This window comes from Hypanus sabinus, chromosome 9 (genome assembly GCF_030144855.1).
Source record: "Hypanus sabinus isolate sHypSab1 chromosome 9, sHypSab1.hap1, whole genome shotgun sequence".
NCBI classification, from domain to species: Eukaryota; Metazoa; Chordata; class Chondrichthyes; order Myliobatiformes; family Dasyatidae; genus Hypanus; species Hypanus sabinus.
In genome coordinates, this window is record NC_082714.1 from 163,127,725 (window position 1) to 163,155,351 (window position 27,627).

Here is a 27,627-nt window from a genome sequence, read left to right on the forward strand (position 1 = left end):
CGGCCTCATTGTGACAGTGGAGGCCATGGACTGAGATGCCGGAATGTGAATAGGAATTTTGGTCAGCTGGGCCGAAGGGCCAGTTTCCGTGCTACATGTTTCCTCCTCCGCAGAGGCTGTCCAGCCTGCTGAGCTTTATGGCAACCTTTGATTTATTTCAGATTTCCAGCATCTGATTTTCAGTTTTGCTCCTTTTTTTTACAGGTGCCGATCTTTCTTGCAATTCCCAATACCCCTGAACCCTGACTTTCTCGGGTCATGCACCCGGAACGTTATCCGCCTCTCCCCACAACCGCTGACAAAATCCTCACGTTATAGCTGCTGCAGAGGACCATTCTCCCCCACCAAGAATCGGGCGAGAGACCGGTCTTTGTTAGCACTTCCTGGTATTCAAGGCGGAGTCTCCTCCCTCCCTCCCACCCACTGGCTTGACTAAACAGTTTGCCTTTTATTCCCAATCTCCTCGCCCCTGCGGATTTTTAATATATATTTGAGGAGGTAACATTTGCAAAGAGGTCTTTCCTGCCCCGGCGGCTCGGCCCTGTGAAATGCTGGAGGAAGAGGAAGAGTACGACTCCACTTGGGCGGAGAGCGAAGAGGAGTCGGGGCCGCCGCCATCGCCGGCGAGGCTTCGGGAGCCCCAAGAGAAGGGCGGCTCGGCACTGGAGACAGTGGTAAGGGGGTCGGGCTGAGGGGAGATGCTTCCTGGCAGCTCCGGGGAATCCTCGGGCACCCCCGCTCCCCGGGGCACAGCCTGGGTTTCGGTCGGGTCGACACCGCTGCGAAGAGGAAAGCGTGTGTGTCGGTTCGTCCTTTAAAGCACTTCCCAGCATGGACGCAGTTGTACTGTAGGCAGCGTGGGTGCAAGGTACGAGTCGACCTGAGCTCGAACCCTGTGTTGCATACTACTGACATATTACAGCAGCTCTTCGGCCCGAACATATCAAACCGATCCTTCCCGTCCGCACGTGGTCTAATACGCTGCCTGTCTCGAAAGCGCCGCTATCGTACTGTACTCGCTTCCGCCATCACCCCAGGCTTCCCTGTGTAAACAATATCGTGCCCCACGCGTCCCCTTTCTACTTGCCCTCTAAGAGCTCTGCCCTCTTAGTTTGACACTCACTGCTCAACCTAGGCCTCCCAATTTTACATACTTGTATCAGGTTTCCAGCACTCCAGAGTAAACAATTCGATTTGTCTAATCTGGGAACCTCTTCTGCCTCCACATCCTGCAACGAACTGCGCACAATTGTGAGGAACAAATATTAGCTAGAATAAAATTGAAAACCTCTTTATTCTGAAATTGTGTGATTGCTTCCTCTCGACTGGGTTTCAAACCTGCCCTCGGGTGTTGTTTGTGCGTGTGTGTGTGTGTGTCTGCGCCTGTGTGTGCGTGTGAGTGTGTGTGAGTGTGCGCCTGTGTGTGCGTGTGAGTGTGTGTGAGTGTGCGCCTGTGTGTGCGTGTGAGTGTGTGTGAGTGTGCGCCTGTGTGTGCGTGTGCACTTCTCTGTGTTCATGTGTATGAGTGTATGGTATTTGTGTTGTGCGTGGGTGATGTGTGTGAATGTGTATGTGGGTGGTGGTGATTTGTGCGTGTTGTGTGGGTGTGTATTGTGAGTGGTGTTTGTGCTGTGAGTGTGGGTGGTCTGCGTGTTGTGTGAGTGTGTATGGTATTTGTGTCGTGCGCACTTGTGTATGTGGGTGGCTGTGCTTAGCACGTGTTGTATGTGAGTGGTGTTTGTGATGGGTGTGGGTGGTGTGCATGTTGTATGTGAGTGTGTGCGTGTTGTGCGTGAGTGTGTACATGTTGTGTGGGTGCTGTTTATAACCACATTGACTACCCCCACATCCAGAGTGTTGATTGGCCATTGTAAAGTGCCATTTGTCTAGGCAAGTTGAAGAACATGAGGGAGTTAATTTACCTGGATGCTGTCTGGATTGGAGAGTATGTCTTATGAGTGAAATGCCTGGTACCATGCTCTATAAATGGTTCAGCTCCACCTGTGTAAGTTTAAAGTACATATACGTCACCTAATACAACCCAGAGATTCACTTTCTTGTGGACATTCACAGTAAATCCAAAGTAACACAATAGAATCAAAGACTGCACACAATATGGACAAACAAGCGATGTGCGAAGGATGACAGGCTACGCACTGAACTATTCTCACAACCTGTGGACTCACTACCAAGGACTTTTCATCTCATTTTCTCAATATTTATTGCTTAATTATTTATTCTGTTTTCTTTTTTGTATATTTACATTGTAGTTTTAGACAGTAGGTGCAGGAGTAGGCCATTCGGCCCTTCTAGCCAGCACCGCCATTCATTGTGATCATGGCTGATCATCCACAATCAGTACCCCGTTCCTGCCCTCTCCCCATATCCCTTGACTCCGCTATCTTTAAGACCTCTATCTAACTCTTTCTTGAAAGCATCCAGAGAATTGGCCTCCACTGCCTTCTGGGGCAGAGCATTCCACAGATCCACAACTCTCTGGGTGAAAAAGTTTTTCCTCAACTCCGTTCTAAATGGCCTACCCCTTATTCTTAAACTGTGGCCTCTGGTTCTGGACTCCCCCAACATCAGGAACATGTTTCCTGTGTCTAGCGTGTCCAATACCTTAATAATCTTATATGTTTCAATCAGATCCCTTCTCATCTTTCTAAATACCAGTATATACAAGCCCAGTCACAACAATCTTCCAACATATGACAGTCCCGCCATCTTGGGAATTAACCTCGTGAACCTACGCTGCACTCCCTCAATAGTAAGAATGTCCTTCCTCAAATTTGAAGACCAAAACTGAACACAGTACTCCAGGTGGGGTCTCACCAGGGCCCTGTACAACTGCAGAAGGACCTCTTTGCTCTATACTCAACTCCCCTTGTTATAAAGACCAACGTGCCATTAGCTTTCTTCACTTCCTGCTGTACCTGCATGCTTACATTATTTTACATTGATTCTATTGTCTTTCTTTTTATTTACTGTGAATTCCCTCAAAAACTGGATCTCAGGATTGTATATGATGACATTTATAATAAATAATAAATTTATTTTGAACTTTGAGTAAATAATACCATAAGATATAGGAACAGAAAGTCTGCCCCACCATTCAATCACGGGCTGATCCAATTCTTACAGTCATCCCCCACTCCCCTGCTTTCTCCCCATACCCTTTGATGCACTGGCTAATCAAGAACCTATCTATCTCTGCCTTAAATACACCCAATGACTTGCCCTCCACAGCCATTCGTGGAAACAAATTCCGTAGATTTACCACCCTCTGACTGAAGTAATTTCTCTGCATCTCAGTTCTAAATGGACGTCCTTCAACCCTGAAGTTGTGCCCTCTTGTCCTGGAATCCCTTACCATGGGAAATAACTTTGCCATTTCTAATCTGTTCAGGCCTTTTAACATTTGGAATGTTTCTATGCCCCCTCCTCATTCCCCTGAACTCCAGGGAATACAGGCCAAGAGCTGCCAGACATTCCTCATACGGTAACCCTTTCATTCCTGGAATCATTCTTGTGAATCTCCTCTGAACCCTCTCGAATGTCACTATATCCTTTCTAAATTAAGGAGCCCAGAACTGCACACAATTCTCCAAGTGTGGTCTCATGAGTGCCTTATAAAGCCTCAATATTACATCCCTGCTCTTATATGCTATACCTCTAGAAATGAATGCCAACATTGTATTTGCCTTCTTCACCACCGACTCAACCTGGAGGCTAACCTTTATGGTATCTTGCACAAGGACTCCCAAGTCCTTTTGCATCTCTTCATTTTGAATTTTTTCCCCATCTAATAATGGTCTGCCTGCTTATTTCTTCCACCAAAGTGCATGACCATACTCTTTCCAACATTATATTTCATTTGCCCATTTCCTAAACTATCCAAGTCTCTCTGCAGTTTCTCTGTTTCCTCAACACTACCCGCTCCTCCAGCTATCTTTGTATCATCGGCAAATTTAGCCACTAATCCATTGATACCGTAGTCCAAATCATTGACATACAGTCGGCCCTCCTTATCTGTGAGTTCTGCATGCGCGAATTCAACCAACCGCGAATCGCGAAACCTGGAAGTGCTCTTACAGCACTTGTTGTTTGAGCATGTATGGACTTTTTTTCTTGTCATTATTCCCTAAACAATGCACTATAACAACTATTTACATAGCATTTACATTGTATTAGGTATTATAAGTAATCTAGAGATGATTTAAAGTATACGGGAGGATGTGCGTGGGTTATCATGGATCGGGATTGAAAAAAATCGTAAGTTCTCTTACTATGTAAGTGGGAACAGGTACATCTGGTATTATTTAGCGTCAGTTAGTCAAACGTTTGTCTTTGTACATATTTTACCTTTCTATGCATCTAAAACACTTAAGAACGTATGTTTCAGCGCCAGGCTCAGGAAGTTCCCGAGTTCGATCTAGTGTCAGATCGCTGTTGAGTGCGCTCTCCTTCCGTGCCTGGTTAATGTAGAGCATCAAAACCCCAAAACCCAATAATTACACCACTGTGTTGCTTAGTAATAATTGTAGCTTTCATCAGGGCAGGGCCTTTCTCACTTTATCCTTTAAAATTGTTCCGATCGTTGAACGACTGTAGCCTAACGCTTTTCCAATAATCAATGGCATTTCACCTCTTTCTGATCGCTTTATTATTTCCACTTTATTTTCAATTGTGATTATTTTCGTGAACAGAAACACTGCAGAGAGCTCCACCACCGGGTCCTAATGTCCACCACACTGCGACAGGTTAAATAAGGTCTAGGGTTCCACTGGGTCCTAAGATCTGCCGTATTGAGACAGGTTGAATAAGGGACTTGAGCATCCGCGTTTTTTGGTATCCGCGAGGGGTCCCGGAACCAATCCCTTGCAGATAAGGAGGGCCGACTGTTCATCATAAAAAGCAGCAGTCCCAACACCGACCACTGTGGAATTCACTGGTAACTGGCAGCCAGCCAGAATAGGATTCCCACTCTCTGTTTTCTGCCCACCAGCCAATTCTTCACCCATGCTAGTAACTTCCCTGTAATTCCATGGGCTCTTATCTTGCTAAGCAGCCTCATGTGCAGCACCTTGTCAAAAGACTTCTGAAAATCCAAATATACCATGTCTACAGCATCTCCTTTGTCTACCCTGCTTGTAATTTCCTGAAAGAATTGGAGTAGGTTTGTTAGGCAGGGTTTTCCTTTCAGGAAACCATGCTGGCTTTGGCCTATCTTGTCATGTGCCTCCAGCTACTCCATAATCTCATCCCTAACAATCGAATCCAACAACTTCCCAACCACTGATATCAGGCTAACAGGTCTATAGTTTCCTTTCTGCTGCCTCCCACCCTTCTTAAATAGCAGAGTAACATCTACAATTTTCCAGTCATCAGGTACAATGCCAGAATCTATCAATTCTTGAAAGATCATCATTAATGCCTCCGCAATCTCTCCAGCTACTTCCTTCAGAACCCGAAGGTGCATTCCATCAGGTCCAGGAAATTTATCCACCGTCAGACCATTAAGCTTCCTGAGCACCTTCTCAGTTGTAATTTTCACTGCACAAACCTCACTTCCCTGACGCTCTTGAATGTCTGTTGTACTGCAGATGTCTTCCACTGTGAAGACTGATACAAAATACACTTTCAGTTCCTCTGCCATCTCTGTATCTCTCATTACAATATCTCCAGCGTCATTTTGTATTGGTCCTATATCTACCCTCAACTTTCTTTTACCCTTTATATACTTGAAAAAGCTTTTAATATCTTCCTTGATATTAGTTGCCAACTTTGTTTCATAATTCATCTTTTCCTTCCTAATGACCTCCTTAGTTTCCTTCTGCAAGTTTTTAAAAGCTCTTCAATCCTCTTATCTTTCCACTACCTTTGGCTTCCTTGTATGCCCTCTCTTTTGCTTTTACTTTGGCTCTGACTTCACTTGTCAGCCATGGTAGTGTCCTTCTTCCCTTTGAAAATTTCTTCTTATTTGGAATATATCTATCTTGCACTTCCTTCATTTTTCGCAGAAACTCCAGCCATTGCTGCTCTGCTGTCCTTCTTGCAAATGTCCTTTTCCATTCAACTTTGGCCAGTTCCCCTTTCATGCCATTGTAATTTCCTTTATTTCACTGAAATACCGTCACATTAGATTTTATTTTTTCCCTCTCAAATTTCAATCTGAACTTGATCATATTGTGATCACTGTTCCCTAAGGATTCCTTAACCTTAAGCTCTCTTATCACCTCTGGATCATTACACAACACCCAATCCAGTTTGAGAATTATCAAAATCAAAAGATGAAGAGTCCTTGAAAGTGAGTCCATGGGTTGTGGGAACAGTTCAGAGTTGGGTTGAGTGAAGTTTTCCCCTTTGGTTCAAGAATCTGATGGTTGAGGGGTAATAACTATTCCTGAACTGAGGCTCCTGTATCTTCTTCCTGATGGCAGCAGCGAGAAAGGAGCATGACCTTGGTAGTGGGTGCTGCTTCCCTACGATAGCACTCCTTACAGATGTGCTCAATGGTGGGACAGGCTTTATCTGTGATGAATCACAGGGTACTATATGGTGACTATGCTTTGCATTTTGATATTTGTACCTGTACAGTACTGCACTGGTGTCTGCCTGGAGCTGAGTTACACAGTCCTCCCCTCCCAATCTAGAGGAAGCAATGAACTGTCAAGGGAAAATAAAACATTTTTATTTGCTGGCTCTTGAAAATCAAATGCTTAGAATTTCCTGTAAGCATGTCCTCATAACATACTTACTGCCCATTATGCCGCTGACGTTTAGGGCAGCAATGAAGGTCCTGCAACTCTGGTGATATCCAGGGGCTTCCTTCATCATGTCATAAGCTTCCTCTTGGTTTCCACTACTGTCTGTCATGCAAGTCCTGGGTGGAGACTCGGGAATACTGACACACTCAGATGAAGAAGGATTCTCCATTGCTGTCTCGTAACAATTTTGTTTGGCCAGTCATTTTTGAGCTGAACTGAACCCCCGATTTTGGAGGACTGGTGGATCACTCTTACTCTGGCCTCTGCCCTTTGACCTGTTTGGCATGGCCATGGGTGACCTGTGGAGCCAAAGTATAAAGCCCTGACTCTCCTGCTGAGGCATAGAAGTCTCCAAACCACGACCAGATTGTGGTCCTCTTGGAGGTCTAATGACGAACTTTGCACAAAATCTGACTCTGTACGGACTGTGGCTTACACACAAGTCACTTCTTGTCCTCAGTACCTAACATCCAATGTGTGAGTTCCTCGAGATCATAAAGGCTGTGTTTATATTACCATCAGATTCTGAAATGCATTTTATTTAATTTAATTTTGAATCTCTTGATGAAACCTCTGTTTCTTTGGATATACATTTATGCCATCAATTACGTCAGAAGGTTACAGTGTTGGTTTATGGTCAGAGGTTAGGCTACATCTGTGTAGGGGAGTAGACTGTCAATGTTTTGGGCAGGTGGTTATAAAAGAAATTCTAAAAGATACCAAAGAAATCTGAGTGCGGAACAAGCTGCCAGCACAAGTGGTGCATGCGAGATTGATTTCAACGTTTGAGAAGTTTGGATAGGTACATGAATGGTAGGGATATGGAGGGCTATGGTCAATGGGAGTAGGCAGTTTAAATGGTTCAACACAGAGTAGATGGGCCGAAGAGTTTGTTTCTGTGCTTTACTTTGTTATAACTATGGCAACTTCATTAATAGGAAGGTTTAGATCAGGATTCCCAACCTTTTTTATGCCATAGACCAATACCATGAGCAAGATGTCTGTGGAGATACAGCATGTAATAGGTCCTTCTAGCTCACCGAGCCGAACCACCAGCAACCCACCGTCTTAACCTTCTAGTCACAGGAACATTTACAATGACCAAATAGCCGGTATGTCTTTGGACTGTGGGAGGAAACTGGAGCACCTGGAGGGAGCCCATGTTGTCACAGGAAGGAACCTACAAACTTGCTTACACCAGAACTGAACTCTTGACAGCCCAAGCTAATTGCCACGATATTTTGTGAAAAAGTTTGATTGGTATCTTGGCCACTGTTTTGTAACTTCTGCTTTGTTCCCTGGATGGAATTTCAGATCTGAACATTTTAATAAGAGTCCCTGCAGAAACTTTACCTGTAACTTGACATTGGCAGAAGGACTGCCTAGGTATACCAGTTAACGCTAAGTGAGTTTTTAAAATGTACTGAAGGGGCTCAGTAGGTCAGGGACCATCAATGGAGGGAAATAAATAGTCAGTGTTTCGGTGGCATGAGTCCTGATGAAGGGTCTTGGTGTGGAACATTTATTCTGCTCCATAAATGCTGCCTGACCTGCTGAGTTCCACCAGCATTTTGAGTGTGTTGCTCAAGATTTCCAGCATCTGCAGAACCACTTGTGTTATAAGCACAGTAGTGCTGAGATGGCACACGGTCTAACCCCTTTCCGGATGGGGACGCACGCCAGCGTTGTGGTTAGTGCGACACTATTGCAGCTTGGGGCGTCAGAGCTCAATTCAGGCACCGTCTCTGAAGTCCTCCCTATGAATGTGTGGGTTTCCTCCTGGTGCTCTGGTTGCGGGAGGTTAATGGGTCATTGTAAATTGTCCTGTGATTAGGCTGGGGTTAAATAGGTGGGTTTCCTCCTGGTGCTCTGGTTGCGGTAGGTTAATGGGTCATTGTAAATTGTCCTGTGATTAGGCTGGGGTTAAATAGGTGGGTTGCTGGGCAGAGGGGGGAATGGATGAGCCTGTTCTGCATCTCTAAGTAAAATGTGGCAGTTGTCCATCATGTCTGATGGTGACAGGAAACGTGTGTCGGAGAGCTTTTAAAGTGGAAAAGCCGTTACACTGGGGCATTTCCACTCTCAACCTCAGCAGTCCAGGTCCAGTGGTACGAGCAGTCGTCACAAACTGGGGTCTTCCTTGGTGGCAGGGAACAACCACGATGACTTCTGTTCCTTGCCTTGCCCTTCATTCTCCACAGCATGCTGCAGAGAAGCTGTCCGAGCTCGCTGTAGAACTCATCCACCCAGTCTGCCTGAGCTAGGACTGGCATCTCAGCGGAGTACGAGGCCTGCCGACTACCCTCGCCTTGTTTAACCTGCTTGGTGAAGTGGTGTACCAGGTTGTGGTGGCTGTCACATGCAAACAGCAACTTGGAGAGTGGAGGGTCCAGTGGGGACTAAAGTGAGTGAGCTGCCCCAGAATGTCCGTGACGAGCTCCTTCACCAGAGGTGCTGTCCCTCCCTGGACACCCCATATACACCAGATACCAAAAGTAAACATTCTTGTGAGTTGTTTACTTCTCCCTGGTGTACCAAACACATTCAGGGAGATTCAGAAGACGTTACCATGTACATCCTCTCCACTCTCCGCTCTCCACAGGGATCACTCCCTACATGACTCCCTTGACTATTCATCCCTTCCCACTGATCTCTCCTCTCTCCTGGTACTTATCCTTACCAACGGAACAAGTGCTACACCTGCCCCTACACCTCCTCCCTCACTACCATCCAGAGCCCTAAGCAGTCCCTTCAGGTGAGGCGACACTTCACCTGTGAGTCTGTGGGGATCGTATACTGTGTTTGGTGCTCCCGGTGTAGCCCTCTGTATATCGGCAGGACCCGACGTAGATTTGGAGACCACTCCGCTGAGCACCTACACTCCATCCGCCAGAGAAAGTAGGATCTCCCAGTGGCCAGCCATTTTAATTCCACTTTCCATTCCCACTCCGATACACCCATCCATGGCCTCCTTCACTGTCGTGATGACGTTACACTTTGGTTGGCGAACATCTTGTATTGAATCTGAGTAGCCTCCAACCAGATGACATCACCATCGATTTCTCAAACTTCTGGTAACTCCCTTCACCCTTCCCCTATTTCCATTTCTCTCTCTCTCTCACTTTTATCTTCTTATCTGCCAATCACCTCCCTCTGGTTCTCCTCCCCTTCCCTTTCTTTACTGGTGGTCTACCCACTCCTATCAGACTCATTTTTCCAGTCCTTTACCCCTTTCATCAATCAACCTTCCTGCTCTTTACTTCACCCTCCCCACCCCCGGTGTCGCCTACCACCTATCACCTTGTACCTCTTCCCACCTTCTTACTCTAACTTCTCTTTCTTTCCAGTCCCGATGAAGGGTCTCAGCCCTAATCACCGGCTGTTTACTCTTTTCCATAGATGCTGCCTGACCTGCTGAGTTCCTCCAGCATTCTGTGTGTGTTGCTCTGGATTTCCAGCATCTGCAGATTTTCTCACCTTTTTTCTCCCTGGCGACTGGTTTTGTTTAAAATCTCAGTGTTGACGGACTTCCGCCCACCAGTTCATATTCTCATTCTCTGTGCCTCTCTCTCCCTCCCCTCCCCCAAAACCAGAGAGATAAAATGATGAAATTGGTTTTCAGCAGCCAACCATCCCCTACCCCCAACTCTCCCAAAACAGTTACTGCAGGTAATTAACCACGTAGGCACCTTCGCCAGGAAACCTCACCAGTGCCTCTGCTTCCTCAGGAGGCTGAAGACATTTGACAGGTCTTCATTGACCTTTATCGATGCACCTCAGAAAGCATTCTGATCAGCTGCATGATGGCTTGTTATGACAACTACTCTGCAGGTTACTGTAAGAAAGTGCAGAGAGTCATGTGTGAGCTCATCACGACACCAGTCGCCCCTCCATGGACCGTCTGTAATTCTCCCTGCCTCTGTAAGGCAGCCAGCATAATCTAAGACCCCTCAGCAGAGAAAGGGGCTCCTTAGTCTAATGTGTCACCATTATTTACAGTATCTACCAGAAGGTCATATGAAATAGGAGCATAATTAGACCATCGAATGCTCCCAGCATTTAATCACGGCCGATCCATTTTCCCTCTCAACCCTATTCGTCTGCTTTCTCCCCATAATTTTTGATGCCCTGTCTAATCAAGAAGCTATCAATCTCCATTTTCATTACACCCAATGACCTGGCCTCCAAGGTGCTCCTGGCAGTGAATTCCACAGATACACCACCCTCTAGCTAAAGAAATCCCTCCTCCTCTCCAATCTAAATGGATATCTCTCTACCCTAAGGCTTTGTCCTCAGGTCCTAGACTCCCCACTATAGGAAACAATCTTTTCACATTCACTCTGTCTTAGTCCTTTCAACATCTCATAGTTTTCAATGAGATCACCCTCATTCTTCTAAATTCCAGTGAGTACAGACCCAGAGCCATCAAATGCTCCCCATACAATAAACCTTTCATTTGCAGAATCATTCTTGTGATTCTCTTCTGAATCCTCTCCAAAGTCAGCCATCCTTTCTTAGATAAGGGGCCCAAACTACTCACAAGTGTGGTCCAATAAAGCCTCAGCTTTACATCCTTGCTTTTATATTCTGGTCCTCTCAAATGAATGCTAACATTGCATTTGTGTTCCTCATCATGGACATAGCCTACAAGTTAACCTTTAAGGAACCCTGCATGAGGACTCCCAAGTCCCTTTGCACCTTGGATTTTTGAATTTTCTGCCCATTTAAAAAATAATTCCTTCTATGAATTTATTCCTTCTAACAAAGTGCATGACCGTACACTTCCCAAAACTGTATTCCATTTGCCACTTCTTAGTCCATTCTCCTAATCTGTCTGCACCCCATTCTCTTAATCTTTCTTCAGTCTCCCTGCTTCCTCAACACTACGCACCCCTCCACCTATCTTTGTATCCACAAAGCCACCAATTGTGTCATCCAAATTGTTGATGTATAACATAAAAAGAAGTGGTCCCTACATTGACCCCTGTGAAACACCACTACTCACCAGCAGCCAGCCAGAAAAGGTTCCCTTTATTCCCACTCCTTTCCTCCTACCAATCAGCCCATCTATCCATGCTAGTATCATCCCTGTAACGCCATGGCCTCTTAAAGGAGCCTCATGTGCAGCACCTTGTCAAAGGCCTTCTGAAAATCCAAGTATACAGTATATACTGATTCTCCTTTGTCTATCATGCTTGTTATATCCCAAATAATTCCAACAGATTTGTCAGGCAACTCACATCGGTCTATTTCACGTGCCTCCAAGTACCCTGAGACCTCATCCTTAACCATCAACTCCAACATCTTCCCAACCACTGAGGTCAGGCCAACTGATCTATAATTTTCTCTCTTTTGCCTCCCTCCGTTCTTGGAGAGTGGAATGTAGATGTTTCAGTTGATTATTGACATTTGCACATGTGAGTGATCTGTTAATTGCCAATTGCTCATGGCCATTTGCACTATTGTCTTGTAAATTGTTGGTTGCTATTGTGTTGTCTCTTATGGTATTGTCCTGTGTTGTATGCTTGGCACCGGTCACAATTCTGGTATGTTTCACACGCTGTCAATAAAGTGATTCTGATTCTGATCAAATCCAAGCTAAAAGTCAAAATAAATTTATTATCAAAGTACGTATATGTTGCCATATACGTTTTCTTGCAGGCATTTATAGGAAAATAATAGAATTTATTTTAAATGAGAGGAGACATGATAGAGGTGTACAAGATATTAAGAGGAATAGACAGAGTGGACAGCCAGCACCTCTTCCCCAGGGCACCACTGCTCAGCACAAGAGGACATGGCTTTAAGGTAAGGGGAGGGAAGTTCAAGGGGGATATTTGAGGAAGGTTTTTCACTCAGTGAATGGTTGGTGTGTGGAATGCACTGCCTGAGTCAGTGGTGGAGGCAGATACACTAGTGAAGTTTAAGAGACTACTAGACAGGTATATGGAGGAATTTAAGGTGGGGGGGGTTATATGGGAGGCAGGGTTTGAGGGTCAGTACAGCATTGTGGGCCGAAGGGCCTGTAATGTGCTGTCCTATTCTATGTTTTACTTTAAAAAATATGTAATCAAAGACTGACAACTAATTGTGCAAACAAGTAACACTGAGGTTACGTCCATACTACACAGGATAAATCTGTAACCAAAGCCTTTTCTCTTTGTTTTTAACCCTCCGTCCACACTAAAACAGCATTTTCGTCCCCCGAAACCGGAGCTTTACAGAAGCGCTTTCCAGGGTGGGTATTTTTGAAAACACTGCTGGAGCAGATCAGTGTGGACGGGGTAACTGGAGACTTCTGAAAATGCTGTCAGATGGCAGCGTGCCATTTCATTGTTTTCTTGAACGCAACCGAACAATTTCAGAACAGACAGCAATGAAACTGGAGCCAGGAGAGTTAGAAATGTACTCACCAAATACTTTGACCCATAACTTACTGATTAAATAAGTATACTGTACTCACTTTGCCCTGTTTTCTGTCCTTGCTCGTATGAAGGTGGTTTACCTATTTATGCAAGTACTTCTCTGACAATAGATGTGTAACAGCCTAATGTAACATTGTATAGAAATACAAGATAACACTGATGCAGACATGTTTTATACATTTAACAAGGTGCTTTATTAATGCAACAGAGTTGGTCAGTTTTTCAATGTTCGTCGTCAGCTGGGTCATACTGTCCGTGAACTTCCTGTCGGTTGCCTCCGTACGCTCCAGTATTTGTTTTTTACTTTTAAGTTCTCCTGCACGAGAGCCAACAGCTGTCCATCGCTTTAAGTTTTTCTAATCTGTAACTACATAAACACGCACTTTTATGGCAAGATTCGACACCAAACATGTCGCTTGTTTTCAGTAGATGTGTCCTGCGCATGCCCAGTAGGAGGAGATTCACCGAAATCTCCGTTTCAGTGTGGATAGAGATATTTTCAAAAAAGCACAATGTGGATGCCTATCGTTTTTATGTGAAACTGGCGTTTTCAAAGTTATCCGGTCTAGTGTGGACGTAGCCTGAGAATATGAGTTGTAGAGTCCTTGAAAGTGATTCTATAGGCAGCGGTGGATGGTACCATAGCAGCTGTATGGCGCTTGGGCATGCTGAGTTGGCACAGGAAGCATGGCAACACTCGTGGTCTGTCACTAGCACATCCTCGGACTATTAGTCGTCGAAGCAAACTATAGATTTCACTGTATGCTTTGATGTACATGTGACAAATAACACAAATCTTTGTTCTTTAATCAATCTTCACTGATGCTTCAGGTGCTCATCTAAATACTTCTGAAATGTTGAGAGAGAATCTGTCTCTAGCACCTCTGTAAACAACACCTTCGAAATCTCATACACTTGGTGAGAGAATCTGCCTCAACCATCTCCTTAAACAACACCTTCGAGATCTCTGACTTCACCAACAGCAGCACCCTCTTGGTAAATCCTTTTACCCATTGCTTCAAGCCCATGCCCCTGGATGTAGACACCTCTGTTGAGTGGAATATATTCTTCACAAATTACTCCTATATCATTTTATGTACCTCAATCAGTCCCTGGTTCAGCCTTCTCTGCCATACACTGTCTCGTCTCTTTGTAAGTGAGACGCTTTCCTCTGTATCCTCTCCAGACCAAACCTTCACACAGTAATCCAGCTGTGGCTATGTAATTTATATACTTGGGATTTACAATGAGCCACGCTGCCCAGCAACCTACCAATTTAACCGTAGCCAAATCACAGGACCATTTACGATGACCAACTGACCTACTATGTCCACGTCTCTGGACTGTGGGAGGAAACACACGCAGTTCATGGAAGGAGTGTGCCACTCTCCTCTGACCTCATTCACAAGGTGTTTACATCCTCAGAACTGCCGCTCCCTGGATGTTTTTTGTTTTTCCTCACCCCTTTCTGTAAACGCCAGAGACTGTTGTGCATGAAAACCCCGGGAGATCATCTGTTTCTAAGATAACTCAAGCCATCCTGTCTGGCATCACAATCATTCTATGCTCAAAATCACTTAGACCACACTTCTTCCCCATTCTGATGTTTGGTCTGAAACGCAGCTGAACCTCTTGACCATGTCTGCATGCTTTTATGCTTTGAGTTGCTGCCACGTTAGATTTTGATTAGATTTTATATTAATGAGCAGGTGTATGGGTGTGCCCAATAAAGTGGGCACGGAGTATACTACATCCTTTCTCTTTCCAGGTCCCTCTGTGATCTTGTCATTCATCTCAATGATCACCTCTAGCTTTACAATCCTCGCAGATGTCTAATCTTCCATTGTTTTACTCCTTGATCATCCAGTTTTTAACCACTTTACTGTTGGCAGCCATGTCCTCAGAATCTAGCCCCATGACTCTGGAATCCCTTTACTTAACGTGTATCAGGGACACGGTTAAAGCTCGTGGCTTTCTGGAGTGCGGAGTCAATTCTAGTGTCATTCTGTAAGGAGTCTCTGTACTCCCATGGAATGCGTGCGTTTCCTCCGGTTTCCCCTACAGTCCCAAGATGTCCCGGGTAGGTTAACTGGTCATTGTAAATTGTCCAGTGATTAGGTTAGGGTTAATTGAGTTTGTTGGGGGTTGCTGGGACAGTGCAACTCAAAGGGCTGGAAAGGCCTACTTCATGCTGTACAGGTGTCCCCCGTTTTTCGAACGTTCGCTTTACGACAGCTCGCTGTTACGAAAGACCTACATTAGTACCTGTTTTCGCTAACCAAAGAGGATTTTCACTTTTACGAGAAAAAGACGCCTGCTTCTTTCGTGTGTTACCCCGAGAAAGACTACCATGACCGTGAAGCCTTGTGCAGGCAGTTGTGCGCGCATGAGTGTACGTGCCAATTTTTCTTTCTCCACATCGATTTTGGCTCGCTGTCTTCCCAATTTTGACAAGTGAGACTACACCATACATACAATATTTCTATTTTATATAGGCTGTATATTTTTCATATCATTCCTGCTTTTACTGTATATTCGTGTTATTTTAGGTTTTATGTGTGATTTGGTAGGTTATTTTTTGGGTCTGGGAACGCTCAGAAATTTTTCCCATATAAATTGCTTCTTCGCTTTACAACATTCCGGCCTACAAATGGTTTCGCAAGAACGCTGTACCTTCGGGGAAAGCCTGTATTGCTAAAAAGAAACTTCACCACTGTTGGATCCTGATGTTTTTGAGTTGCAAGAGTTCTTTGGACGACAAAGAATGAGGCATAAAATTTATCGTGTTAATAAGTGTTACAGGAGAGTAAAATGAGTAAGAAAAGGGAGCCAAGAGAACAAAGAAAAGACAGCAAAAGGTCGTTGTGGTCATCTCGTACTCAGACTCGAGATAACAACATCCCGGTGATAACAATTAACCAATACAATAGATTCAAACTATGTGACACCTGCTGCTGGAAACTGAGAAATTTCTAGAAAAATACAGAAGCAACTGTACCATTATTACTGGAAAATTCACTGAACAATTACATGTATGGTATATATGTAGGTGATTATATAAAATTACAAGCAAGCGTAAGGAAGTTAAATTACAAGGAAACTGACAATCTAACACTACCTCCCACTCTGTTTGAATTGTTCCTGCCTTTTTGCTGAATCCTTTGTCCTTCTGCACTAGTACTGTCCTGTATGACCTGCCATCAAATTTTATTTGATGATGCTCCTGCAAACTTCCTTGCGACATTTTTCCTTCATGCAAGCTGTAATTGGACTCCATATGGACATAAAATATTTCACACCAAACTTGTTATTTTCTTGAAAATTCTCCCTCTTACTGATTTTCCATTTACCATCCCTCAGATTTATTTTCTGCAATGGTTGTGGGCCCAAATCCTCGCCATTTTTTCATATCGGTCCCAGGTGAGTTTGCTATCTTTTGCTTTTCACTTTTGTCAGATTTGGACCAGGCACATGGTAGTTCAGCATGAGCTGGTTGGGCCAAAAGGCCTGTTTCTATGCTCTAGTACTCCATGACTCTATCTCAGACCGCTGAATTTGATCCAAAACAATGCCTCCTGCTTGTTGACCATGTTGCTCTTGAGGGTGGTCATCATTTCATAAAGATTTGCCTGTCTATAGCACATCACTGCTTGGTACGGAAGCTGCACTGCAGCAGACCGGACAGCTCTACAACAGGTACAACAACTGTCCAACGCACCACCAGCACCAGCATAGCCACCATCAAGGACTTGTATATAGAGAGGTACCGATAACGTCATGCATGAACCCTCCCTCCACCCTGTTCATTGACTGGATGTCCCACTCCCATCAAGGAGGAGGCTACGTAGCATCCACACCAGGACCACCAGACTCAAAACCAGTTACTTTTCCCAAGCAGTAAGGCTGATCAACACCTCCACCCACTAACCCATCTCTTCAAACACCACTACTTTATCATTTCCTGTTAAGTCACCTTACCTACAGTCATCCCTGTGCCTAGTGTCACATTAGGGACATACAATCAATCTATGTATGTAAGCTATCTTATGTATTTATATTCATTGTGGTTTTTATTATGTTTTTTATCTTATGTTTTATTGTGCTGCATCAGATCTGGAATAACAATTATTTTGTTTTCCTTTACACTTGTGTACAGGAAATGACATTAAACAATCTTGAATCTGGAAACAGATTTTGTAAATAGCAAGCTCCCTCAAACAATGTGATAACTAATTAGTTTGTTATTAGGGACTTAGCATTTTAGGTCAAAGAGTATTTACCCTGAGTAAATAACTACATTCAGTGGCCACATTATTAGGCACCTCCTGTACATTATAAAGTGGCCACTGAGTGTATGTTCGTGGTCTTCTGCTGCTGTAGCCCACCCACTTCAAGGTTCAACATGTTGTGCATTCAGAGATGCTCTTCTGCACACCACTGTTGTAACGCGTGGTTATTTGAGTTACTGTCGCCTTGAACCAGTCTGGCCATTCTCCTCTGACCTCATTAATGAGGCTTTTTTGCCCACAGAACTGTGACTCACTGGATGGTTTTTGTTTTTCACACCATTTTCTGTAACTCTGGAGGCAGTTCTGCATGAAAATCCCAGGAGATCAGCAGTTTCTGGGATACTCAAACCACCCCATCTGGCACCAACAATCATTCCACGGTCAAAGTCACTTGGATCACATTTCTTCTCCATTCTGATGTTTGGTCTCAACAACAATTGAACCTTCTTGACAATGTCGGCATGCTTTTATGCATTGAGATCCTGCCACGTGATTGATTGATTAGATATTTTAAATAACGTACAGGTGTACTTAATAAAGTGGCTACTGAGTGTATTTCTCTACAGAAGCAGCCTGACTTTGGAATTGAGATTGGTATTATCTTATTATTGTCACATGTGCTGAGATACAGAGAAAAGCTTGTTTTGCATGTTGTTCAAACAGAACCTGCTAAGTATTTACAGCATTTTATGTCCTATTTTAGATTTCCAGCATTTTTTTTTATTTTTACCATTTTTAGGGACGTTAAATGAGGAAGCAATTTCTTCATTTACCAGAAACAGAATGAGGCCATTTGGCCCATCGATTCTGCACCACCATTTCATTATGGCTGATCCATTTCCCCCTCAGCCCCAGTCTTAAGGAAGAATATAAAATTAATGTTGCAGGCCATGGTGAAGGGGAATTCTGCAGGAGGGTTGGGACTGAGTGTTACCAGTCAATGGACACAAAATGTTCATAGAACGTAGAAACACAGAAAACCTACAGCACAATACAGTCCCTTTGGCCCACAAAGTTGTGCTGAACATGTCCCTATCTTATGAAACCTAACAGCGTGTTACACTCTTCCCCCCCCCCCACCACCAAATTTATTCATGTCCTAATGACATTGAGATAGTTCACCAACCCTTCTTGCAAAACACAAAGTCCAATCCAGGTACAAAAGGCAGTGAGATAGCTCCCCAAAACAGTAGAGATCACACCCTGTTCCTCTGGTGCTACATAGGCCAACCTATCCAGTGGTTTCCTAATTCTCTGAGACCTCTGCACCCCCTCACCTAACTCTTCAGGCTCAGATGCTACTAGAGATACTTCGGGTCTACCTGGCAAATTCTCCCTCGATCTATCACTCATGCCCCCCTTGCAACTCAGAGCCCCCTTTCCTGTGTTCAGGCCTCGCTTTCTCTTCTTCAGGGTCCTGCTATAATACAGGCTGCCGCAGAGAGATCCCCACCCCACTTCACCTGACTCAGTGAGAGAAGGGCCAGGAGTCTCTTCCTCAATCAACGGGGAGTTAGCGAAAGGCAGCATATACCACTCATCCAGATCATAATTCTCCAAATTCTCTGAATTAGCCGGGCCCAGCCTCTCCTGCTGTTAGCCCTGCAGTCACCCCACGTTTCCGCAGAGTCCTCTTACTAGGTGTAGGCTCCAAGTCGGGCTCTGGGTCTACCTGCACCTCTTGTCCTGGGGCATAGGTGGTTCCGGTGGAGAATCTTGACAGGCCATTCCCATCCTCTGGTTTCACCCGGAAAACTGGTGGGTTTGGCATCTGACTCTCCACCATATAGGGCGTAGCCGCCCAGCAGTCAGCCAACTTGAGCTTTCCGGGTTGTCCCAAATTCCTTATGAGGACTCAGTCTCCCAGCAGGAGTTGGGAAAACCTCACTTTTTAATCTACCTCCTCTTATTTCCTCGATTCTGCTTGGCGGCCGCGACCCCAGCCAATTCATAAGCCCTTTTCAGCTCTCTCCTCATGTCAGACACATATTTCAGATAATGCTTCGATGGTAAGTCACCCTCGTCAGTCCCGAAACAAAGGTCAATGGGCAACCTCGCCTCGGGCCTGAACATCAGATAATATGGCGAGTACCCAGTAGCTTCATTTGGAACAGTGAACCAGATGCCCCATATGTTGACACCACCCGCTCTTCGTGCTGATCTCCAGGGTCCTGGGCATGTCAAGCAAGGTCCGATTAAACCTGTCAGGCTGAGAATCGCCCTGTGAGTGATAGGGCGTGGTCCTCGACTTCTCAACTCCAAGCATGCCCAGTAACTCACGGATGAGTCTGCTCTCGAAGTCCCATCCCCAGTCACTATGTATCCACTGGGGAAGGCCATAATGAACAAAATATCTCTTTTGCCACCATAGTCGCCCTCTGGTCGTTGGTAGGAAAAGCCTGAGCATATCTGGTGTAATGGTCCGTGACGACTAAGACATTCGCCGTGTTGCTGGCACTGGGTTCTATGGACAGGAAATCCAAGCACACCAGGTCCAGGGGCCCTGCACTCTGCAACTGGGACAAGGGAGCTGCCCGCGTAGGGATTGTCTTCCACCATATGCAGCGAATTCTTCGACCTCCGACTTCATTTGGGGCCAGTAAAACCCGTCTCTGAGCAAGCCATAGGTTTTTTCCACCCCCAAATTCCAGAATCATCGTGAAGTATCTTCAACAGAATCCTCCGATACTTCTTGGGCAGAACCAGCTGAACGTCGAGGTCGGTCTGGGGGTGATGTAACCCGATATAGGATCTGGTTCTTCAACTCTAACCGAGGCCGTTCCCTCAATAATGGAGGCACTGAAGTGTGTTTCGACTTCTCTGCCTGAGCCATGTCTCCCTTTTCAACCGCGGACCAAATAGTGCCAATGCCTGGATCATCTCGCTGAGCAGCTGCCACTTCCCCAGACCTCAATTCCAGCAGCTGATTTGTCTTCAGAGCAGTCAGGTTACAGTAAACTTGGGGGATGGCATCATCAGAAGCTCCCAAGTGATCCACTGCTCGATCCTGCCCCTCCTTTCCCTCTGCCTTCACTGTGATGGCAAACTGACACATGGCCTTCACCCCTGGGGCAGGAACGCTCTCCCACTCCTCGTCCCTCACCAGTCCCTCATCAATGTTCCGGTTCCCCGGCCGGTACTTCAGGCTGAAATCATAGGCAGACAACACCGCCAAACACTGATGGCCTGTGGCATCCAATTTCGTTGAGGTCAGGGTACAAGTTAGGGGGTTGTTGTCCGTTCTCAACTCAGAATTGGCCCCATAGAGATAGTCACTCAGCTTATCCACCACCACCCATTTCAACGCCAGGAACTCCAACTTGTGAGTGGGATAGTTTCTCTCGGAGGGCGACAAATTCCAGCTGAAAAATGCCACAGGCCTCTACCCGGTGCCCTGATCCTGATACAGGATGCCCCCTGAACCCTCTCAGCTGGCATCTGTGTGCAGTACATACAGCAATTGGGGGTAAAAGCCAACACCGGCGCCTGGGTCAGCAGCTGCTTCAGCGACTGAAAGGCCTCCTCACATTTTACATCCCACCTCTGTCCAAAGGGCTCCGATGGGTTTAGATATTCTCCACCCTCCTGTCCTTTCTTCCCCAAGGAGGGGGGTAACCACACAGAAGCTGATGGAAGGGGTGACTCACTTGGGCGTAGCCCTTCATGAGTCTCCGATAATAACCACAGAACGCAAGGAACGAGCGCAGAGTACTCACAGTCCGGGGCCTTGGCCAAGTGGTCACCGCTTCTATCTTAGCCGGGTCTGTAGCTACTCCATCTTGTAAGACTATGTGCCCCATCTTGTAAGACTATGTGCCCAACAGCTAACAGACGTTTGGCAGAACTGGCACTTGTCCAGGGAAAGTTTTAACCCTTCAGCTTTCAGGCACCCAGCACCTTCAGTAGCCTCGCTTCATTTTCTTGCAAGGTGGATCCAAATACAATGAGGTCATCCAACTTCACCAATACCTCAAGCAAGTTCATATCCCCCACAGTCTTCTCCACGACCCACTGGAAGGTTGCAGGGGCTCCTAATATACCCCATGTGCATCCTTTCGAACTGGAAGAATCCCAGGGAACATATAAATGCCGTCTTCTCTTTGTCGGCCTCATTCATGGGGATCTGGTAATATCCACTCCTCAAATCCAGCACACTAAACCACTTCGCTCCACTCAGACAGGCCAGTGTGTCTTCAATCCTCGGGACCGTATACTGGTCAGGGACGGTGCGCCTGTTCAGAGTCCTACAGTTCACTCACATGCATACCTTCCCGTACTTCTTCCAGGCCACCAACTACTGGGGACGCATAGGGGCTTCAGGACTCAGTGATGATCTCAGCTTCCTTCAACTTACACAAATGCTGCCAAACGTCCTCCACCTCTTCAGGGACCAGTCGTCGCAAGCAATTTAGCTGCCTGTCTAGCTGAAAAATAAAAGCAGAAGGCTTCTCCCCTTCTCCTGACGCCTGTTTTGAAGCCCCACCATGAGCTCCATTGGGCTTCCAGATGGACCAAATGCATTTTCCAGTGCTTGCAGATAATTGACAGCGGTTGCTACGGGATAATCTAATCAGACAGTTCTGACAACGTCAGCGGCCCGCCCATTCAAACTTTCAACCAATCTCTATCGCATTTCATCATCCGAGCACTGCCACTCCTCTAACAACTGAGAGGTCTGCTCTGCCCATATCTCACCCTCCTCCTCCCCTTTAGGGGTGGGCATTATTCCAGAGAATAGGTGGTGCCTGCCATAGCTGGACTTTGAATCTGATTTTTCCATTTATTCACCAGAGAAGTAAGGGCGGATACTACCTCAGAATTCTCATTCGTGCCAGGGGACGTGGACTAATTAGACACTCCAAATCCGACCACTCCTTCCCTCACTCCTCAGAAACGATCGAACCCTGTCTTTGAAATCTCTGCCCCCAGCTACCTCAGCGCTGGTCTGTATCAAAACGAGTGCTGCGCCCGCCATTTTAACAAACCTCCGCTCACAATCACAACTTTAATAGTACTTAAAAGTGGAATTAACAATTCATCTGGAGCACAAATATCTGCCCCACTGGTTCATTGCTCAGGGTAATCACGCAATATCCAACGGAATCAATCCCGAACACGTAGCTGCCACAATTGTAACACTCGCTTCACCTAGCTGCTTAATATGGGGGGGGGGGGGGTGATAACCCCCTGCACGGCCAAACTTAAGAAATCTTGCTTGAGTGGATGCTGCATGATATGTCCCCTGATACAAGTCAGTATCCTGAAATAACAAACTACACAATATGCAATTAAATGATTAAGATTTATAACTCTTACTTTGAATGTGTGGTTAGTTGAGAAACAAAATATAAAAGAAAAAATCCCAAATCTTATTAAACAGTCTGTGCACAAAGTTGGAGCTCACTCATATGCTGATTGGTCCCCATTAACCTCCTCCGATTGTCACTGCCCTTCGGACCCTTGTTCTGAATCCACCCTGTCCGGCAGTCTGCCAGATCTTTCCATTTGCCTCTCTCCCTTCATACATATATATTATCTTCCCCTCCCTCTCCCCCTCCCTCTCCCCCTCCCTCTCCCCCTCCCTCTCCCCCTCCCTCTCCCCCTCCCTCTCCCCCTCCCTCTCCCCCTCCCTCTCCCCCTCCCTCTCCCCCTCCCTCTCCCCCTCCCTCTCCCCCTCCCTCTCCCCCTCCCTCTCCCCCTCTCTCTCTCTCCCTCTCCCTCTCTCCCCCTCTCTCTCTCTCCCCCTCTCCCCCTCTCTCTCTCTCCCTCTCCCTCTCTCCCCCCCTCTCTCTCTCCCCCTCTCTCTCTCCCTCTCCCCTCTCTCTCTCCCTCTCTCTTCCCCCTCTCCCCCTCTCTCTCTCTCCCCCCCCCCCACCAAAAGCCCGTGAAATCAACTGCTTCCAGAATCACAAGACAGGGCAACAGAATCCTGATTGGCTAACATGCATCCCACAGTCCCATTATCTCCAGCCATAACCCAAACATTGCTGCTACAGAGAAACCGTTACTTCCGCACTGAATATTACGAAAAAACCATTACACTTAGAAATTACTAGGCTTACCCACAGCCCTCTATTTTTCTAAGCTCCATGTACCTATCCAGAAGTCTCTTAAAAGACCCTATCGTATCCGCCTCCACCACCGTTGCCGGCAGCCCATTCCACGCACTCACCACTCTCTGCGTAAAAAACTTACCCCTGACATCTCCTCTGTACCGACTGCCCAGCACCTTAAACCTGTGCCCTCTTGTGGCAGCCATTTCAGCCCTGGGAAAAACCCTCTGACTATCCACAAAATAATGCCCCTCATCATCTTATACACCTCTATCAGGTCACCTCTCATCCTCCTTCGCTCCGAGGAGAAAAGGCCGAGTTCACTCAACCTGCTCTCATAAGGCATGCTCCCCAATCCAGGCAACATCCTTGTAAATCTCCTCTGCACCCATTCTATGGTTTCCACATCCTTCCTGTAGTGAGGCAACCAGAACTGAGCACAGTACTCCAAGTGGGGTCTGACCAGGGTCCTATATAGCTGCAACATTACCACTTGGCTCCTAAATTCAATTCTACGATTGATGAAGGCCAATAACCGTATGCCTTCTTAACCACAGAGTCAACCTGCGCAGTGGCTTTGAGTGTCCTATGGACTCTGACCCCAAGATCTTTCTGATCCTCCACACTGCCAAGAGTCTTACCATTAATACTATATTCTGCCATCATATTTGACCTACCAAAATGAACCACCTCACACTTATCTCAGCTGAATTCCATCTGCCACTTCTCAGCCCAGTTTTGCATCCTATCAATGTCCCGCTGTAACCTCTGACAGCCCTCCACACTATCCACAACCCCTCCAACCTTTGTGTCATCAGCAAACTTACTAACCTATCCCTCCACTTCCTCATCCAGGTCAGTTATAAAACTCACAAAGAGTAAGGGCCCCAGAACAGATCCCTGAGGCACCCCACTGGTGACCAACATCCATGCAGAATATGACCCGTCTACAACCACTCTTTGCCTTTTGTGGGCAAGCTAGTTCTGGATCCACAAAGCGATGTCCCCTTGGATCCCATGCCTCTTTACTTTCTCAATAAGCTTTGCATGGGGTACCTTATCAAATGTTTTGCTGAAATCCATATACACTACATCTACTGCTCTTCCTTCATCAATGTGTTTAGAAACATCCTCAAAAAATTCAATCAGGCTTGTAAGGCATGACCTGCCTTTGACAAAGCCATACTGACTATTCCTAGTCATATTATACCTCTCCAAATGTTCATAAATCCTGGCTCTCAGGATCTTCTCCATCAACTTACCAACCACTCATGTAAGACTCAGTGGTCTATAATTTCCTGGGCTGTCTCTACTCCCTTTCTTGAATAAAGGAACAGCATCCACAACCCTCCAATCCTCCGGAACCTCTCCCGTCCCCATTGATGATGCAAAAATCATTGGCAGAGGCTCAGCAATCTCCTCCCTCAGCTCCCACAGTAGCCTAGGATACATCTCATCTGGTCCCACCAACTTATCCAACTTGATGCTTTCCTAAAGCTCCAGCATATCATCTTTCTTAATATCTACATGCTCAAGCTTTTCAGTCTGTTGCAAGTCATCACTACAATCACCAAGATCCTTTACCACTGAAGTGAAGTATTCATTACGTACCTCTGCTATTTCCTCCGGTTCCATACATACTTTCCCACTGTCACATTTGATAGGTCCTATTCTTTCATGTCTTTCCCTCTTACTCTTCACATACTTGTAGAATGCCTTTGGGTTTTCTTTAATCCTGCCTGCCAAGGCCTTCTCATGGCCCCTTCTGGCTCTCCTAATTTCCTTCTTAAGCTCCTTTCTTCCTATAATCTTCTAGTTCTTTAACATTACCTAGCTCTCTGAACCTTTTGTAAGTTTTTCTATTTTTCTTGACTAGATTTATTATGGCCTTTGTACACCACAGTTCCCGTACCCTCCATAATTTCCCTGTCTCATTGGAACGTACCTATGCAGAACTCCATACAGATATCCCCTGAACATTTGCCAAATTTCTTCCGTATTTTTCCCTGAGAACATCTGTTCACAATTTAAGTTTCCAATTTCCTGCCTGATAGCCTCATAGTTCCCCTTACTCCAATTAAACGCTTTTCTAACTTGTCTGTTCCTCTCTCTCTCCAATGCTATTGTAAAGGAAATAGAATTATGATCACAATCACCAAAATGCTCTTCCACTGAGAGATCTGACACCTCACCAGAATCATTTCTCAATACCAAATCAAGTACAGTCTCTCCTCTTGTAAGCTTATCTACATGTTGTGTCAAGAAACCTTCCTGAACACTTCTAACAAACTCCACCCATCTAAACCCCTTGCTCTAGGGAGATGCCAATCAATATTTGGGAAATTAAAATCTCCCATCACAACAACTTTTATTATTACACCTTTCCAGGATCTGTTTCCCTATCTGCTCCTTGTTATCCCTGTTACTATTGGGTGGCCTATAAAAAATCCCCAGTAAAGTTATTGACCCCTTGCTGTTCCTAACCTCCACCCACAGAGACTCCGTAGACAATCCCTCCATGGCGTCCACCTTTTCTGCAGCCGTGACACTATCTTTGATCAACAGTGCCACTCCCCCACCTCTTTTGCCTCCTTTCCTGTTCTTTCTGAAACATCTAAAACCCGGCACTTGAAGTAGCCATTCCTGCCCCTGAGCCATCCAAGTGTCTGTAATGGCCACCACATCATAACTGCAAGCACTGATCCACACTCTAAACTCATCCACTTTGTTCACAATACTCGTTGCGTAAAATAAGACACATCTCAAATTGTCGGTCTGAGTGCGTCCCTTCTCTATCACCTACCTATCCTCCCTCTCGCACTGTCTCCAAGCTCTCTCTGTTTGCGAGCCAACCGCCTCTTCCCCAATCTCTTCAGTTCGGTTCCCACCCCCCAACAATTCTAATTTAAAATCTCCCCAGTAGCCTTAGCAAACCTTCCCGCCAGGATATTGGTCCCCCTGGGATTCAAGTACAACCCATCTTTTTTGTACAGGTCACACCTGCTCTCCGCTCCAATCCCTCAACCACGCATTTATTCTCCACCTCATCCTATTCCTATACTCACTGTCGCGTGGCACAGGCAGTAATCCCGAGATTACTACCTTTGCAGTCCTGCTTCTCAACTTCCTTCCTAACTCCCTGTTGTCTGTTTTCAGGACCTCTTCCCTTTTCCTACCTATGTCATTGGTACCAATATGTACCACGACCTCTGGCTGTTCTCCCTCCCACTTCAGGATATCATGTATGTGATCTATAGCATCCCGGACCCTGGCACCTGGGGGGCAAACTACCATCCAAGTTCCTCCCCGACGAAGTCCTAACGGAGGGTCTCGGCCCGAAACATCAACAGCACTTTCTCCCTATAGATGCTGCCTGGCCTGCTGCGTTCCACTAGCGTTTTGTGTGTGTTGCTTGAATTTGCAACATCTGCAGATTTCCTCGTGTTTGTGTTTTTAAATCCAAGTTTCTTTCCTGCGGCCACAGAATTGCCTGTCAGATCCCCTAACTATCGAGTCCCCTATTACTACTGCCTTCCTCTTCCTTTCCCTACCCTTCTGAGCCACAGGGCCGGACTCTGTGCCAGAGGCACGACCACTGTTGCTTCTCCCAGGTAGGCTGTCCCCCACCCAACAGTATTTAAACAGGAATACTTATTGTTAAGGGGGACAGTCACAGGGATACTCTCTAGTACCTGACTCTTCCCCTTCTCTCTCCTGACTGTTACCCACTTGTCTGTCTCCCATGGCCCCGGTGTGACCACCTGCCTATAACTCCTTTCTATCAACTCCTCGCTCTCCCTGACCAGACGAAGGTCATCGAGCTGCATCTCCAGTTCCCTAACTCGGTCCCTTAGGAGCTGCAGCTGCATACACCGGAGACTGGGAGACTCCAGGGCCTCCCACATTTGACACCGAGCACAGAACACTGGCCTCACACACATACTACTTCCTTTCTGCAATTAACACAGGTAAACCTATCTCGCCTTGTTACTGCCTAAGCCCGTTGAGGCAAAGCCCTATCACTCTGCTACCTCTGACTCCGCTGCCCGCTGGATGTGGCTGTCTTCTTTTTAAACCTTTCGCGGTCTGC

General features: G+C 46.0%; 1 protein-coding gene across 2 annotated transcripts in view; it reads left to right on the forward strand.

Moving 5' to 3' along the window:
* Nucleotides 1–298: 298 nt before the first annotated feature.
* LOC132399999 (opioid growth factor receptor-like) overlaps nucleotides 299–27,627 on the forward strand; it is a 55,018-nt gene continuing 27,689 nt past the window's right edge. Inside the window, exons 1-2 of one of the 2 annotated variants that reach the window (XM_059981027.1) lie at nucleotides 299–674; nucleotides 16,556–16,615. In XM_059981027.1, the coding sequence (XP_059837010.1) occupies nucleotides 549–674; nucleotides 16,556–16,615 (186 nt within the window). In that variant the 5' untranslated portion in view covers nucleotides 299–548. The remainder of the gene's footprint in view (nucleotides 675–16,555; nucleotides 16,616–27,627) is intronic. The other variant, XM_059981028.1, reaches the window with a different exon arrangement.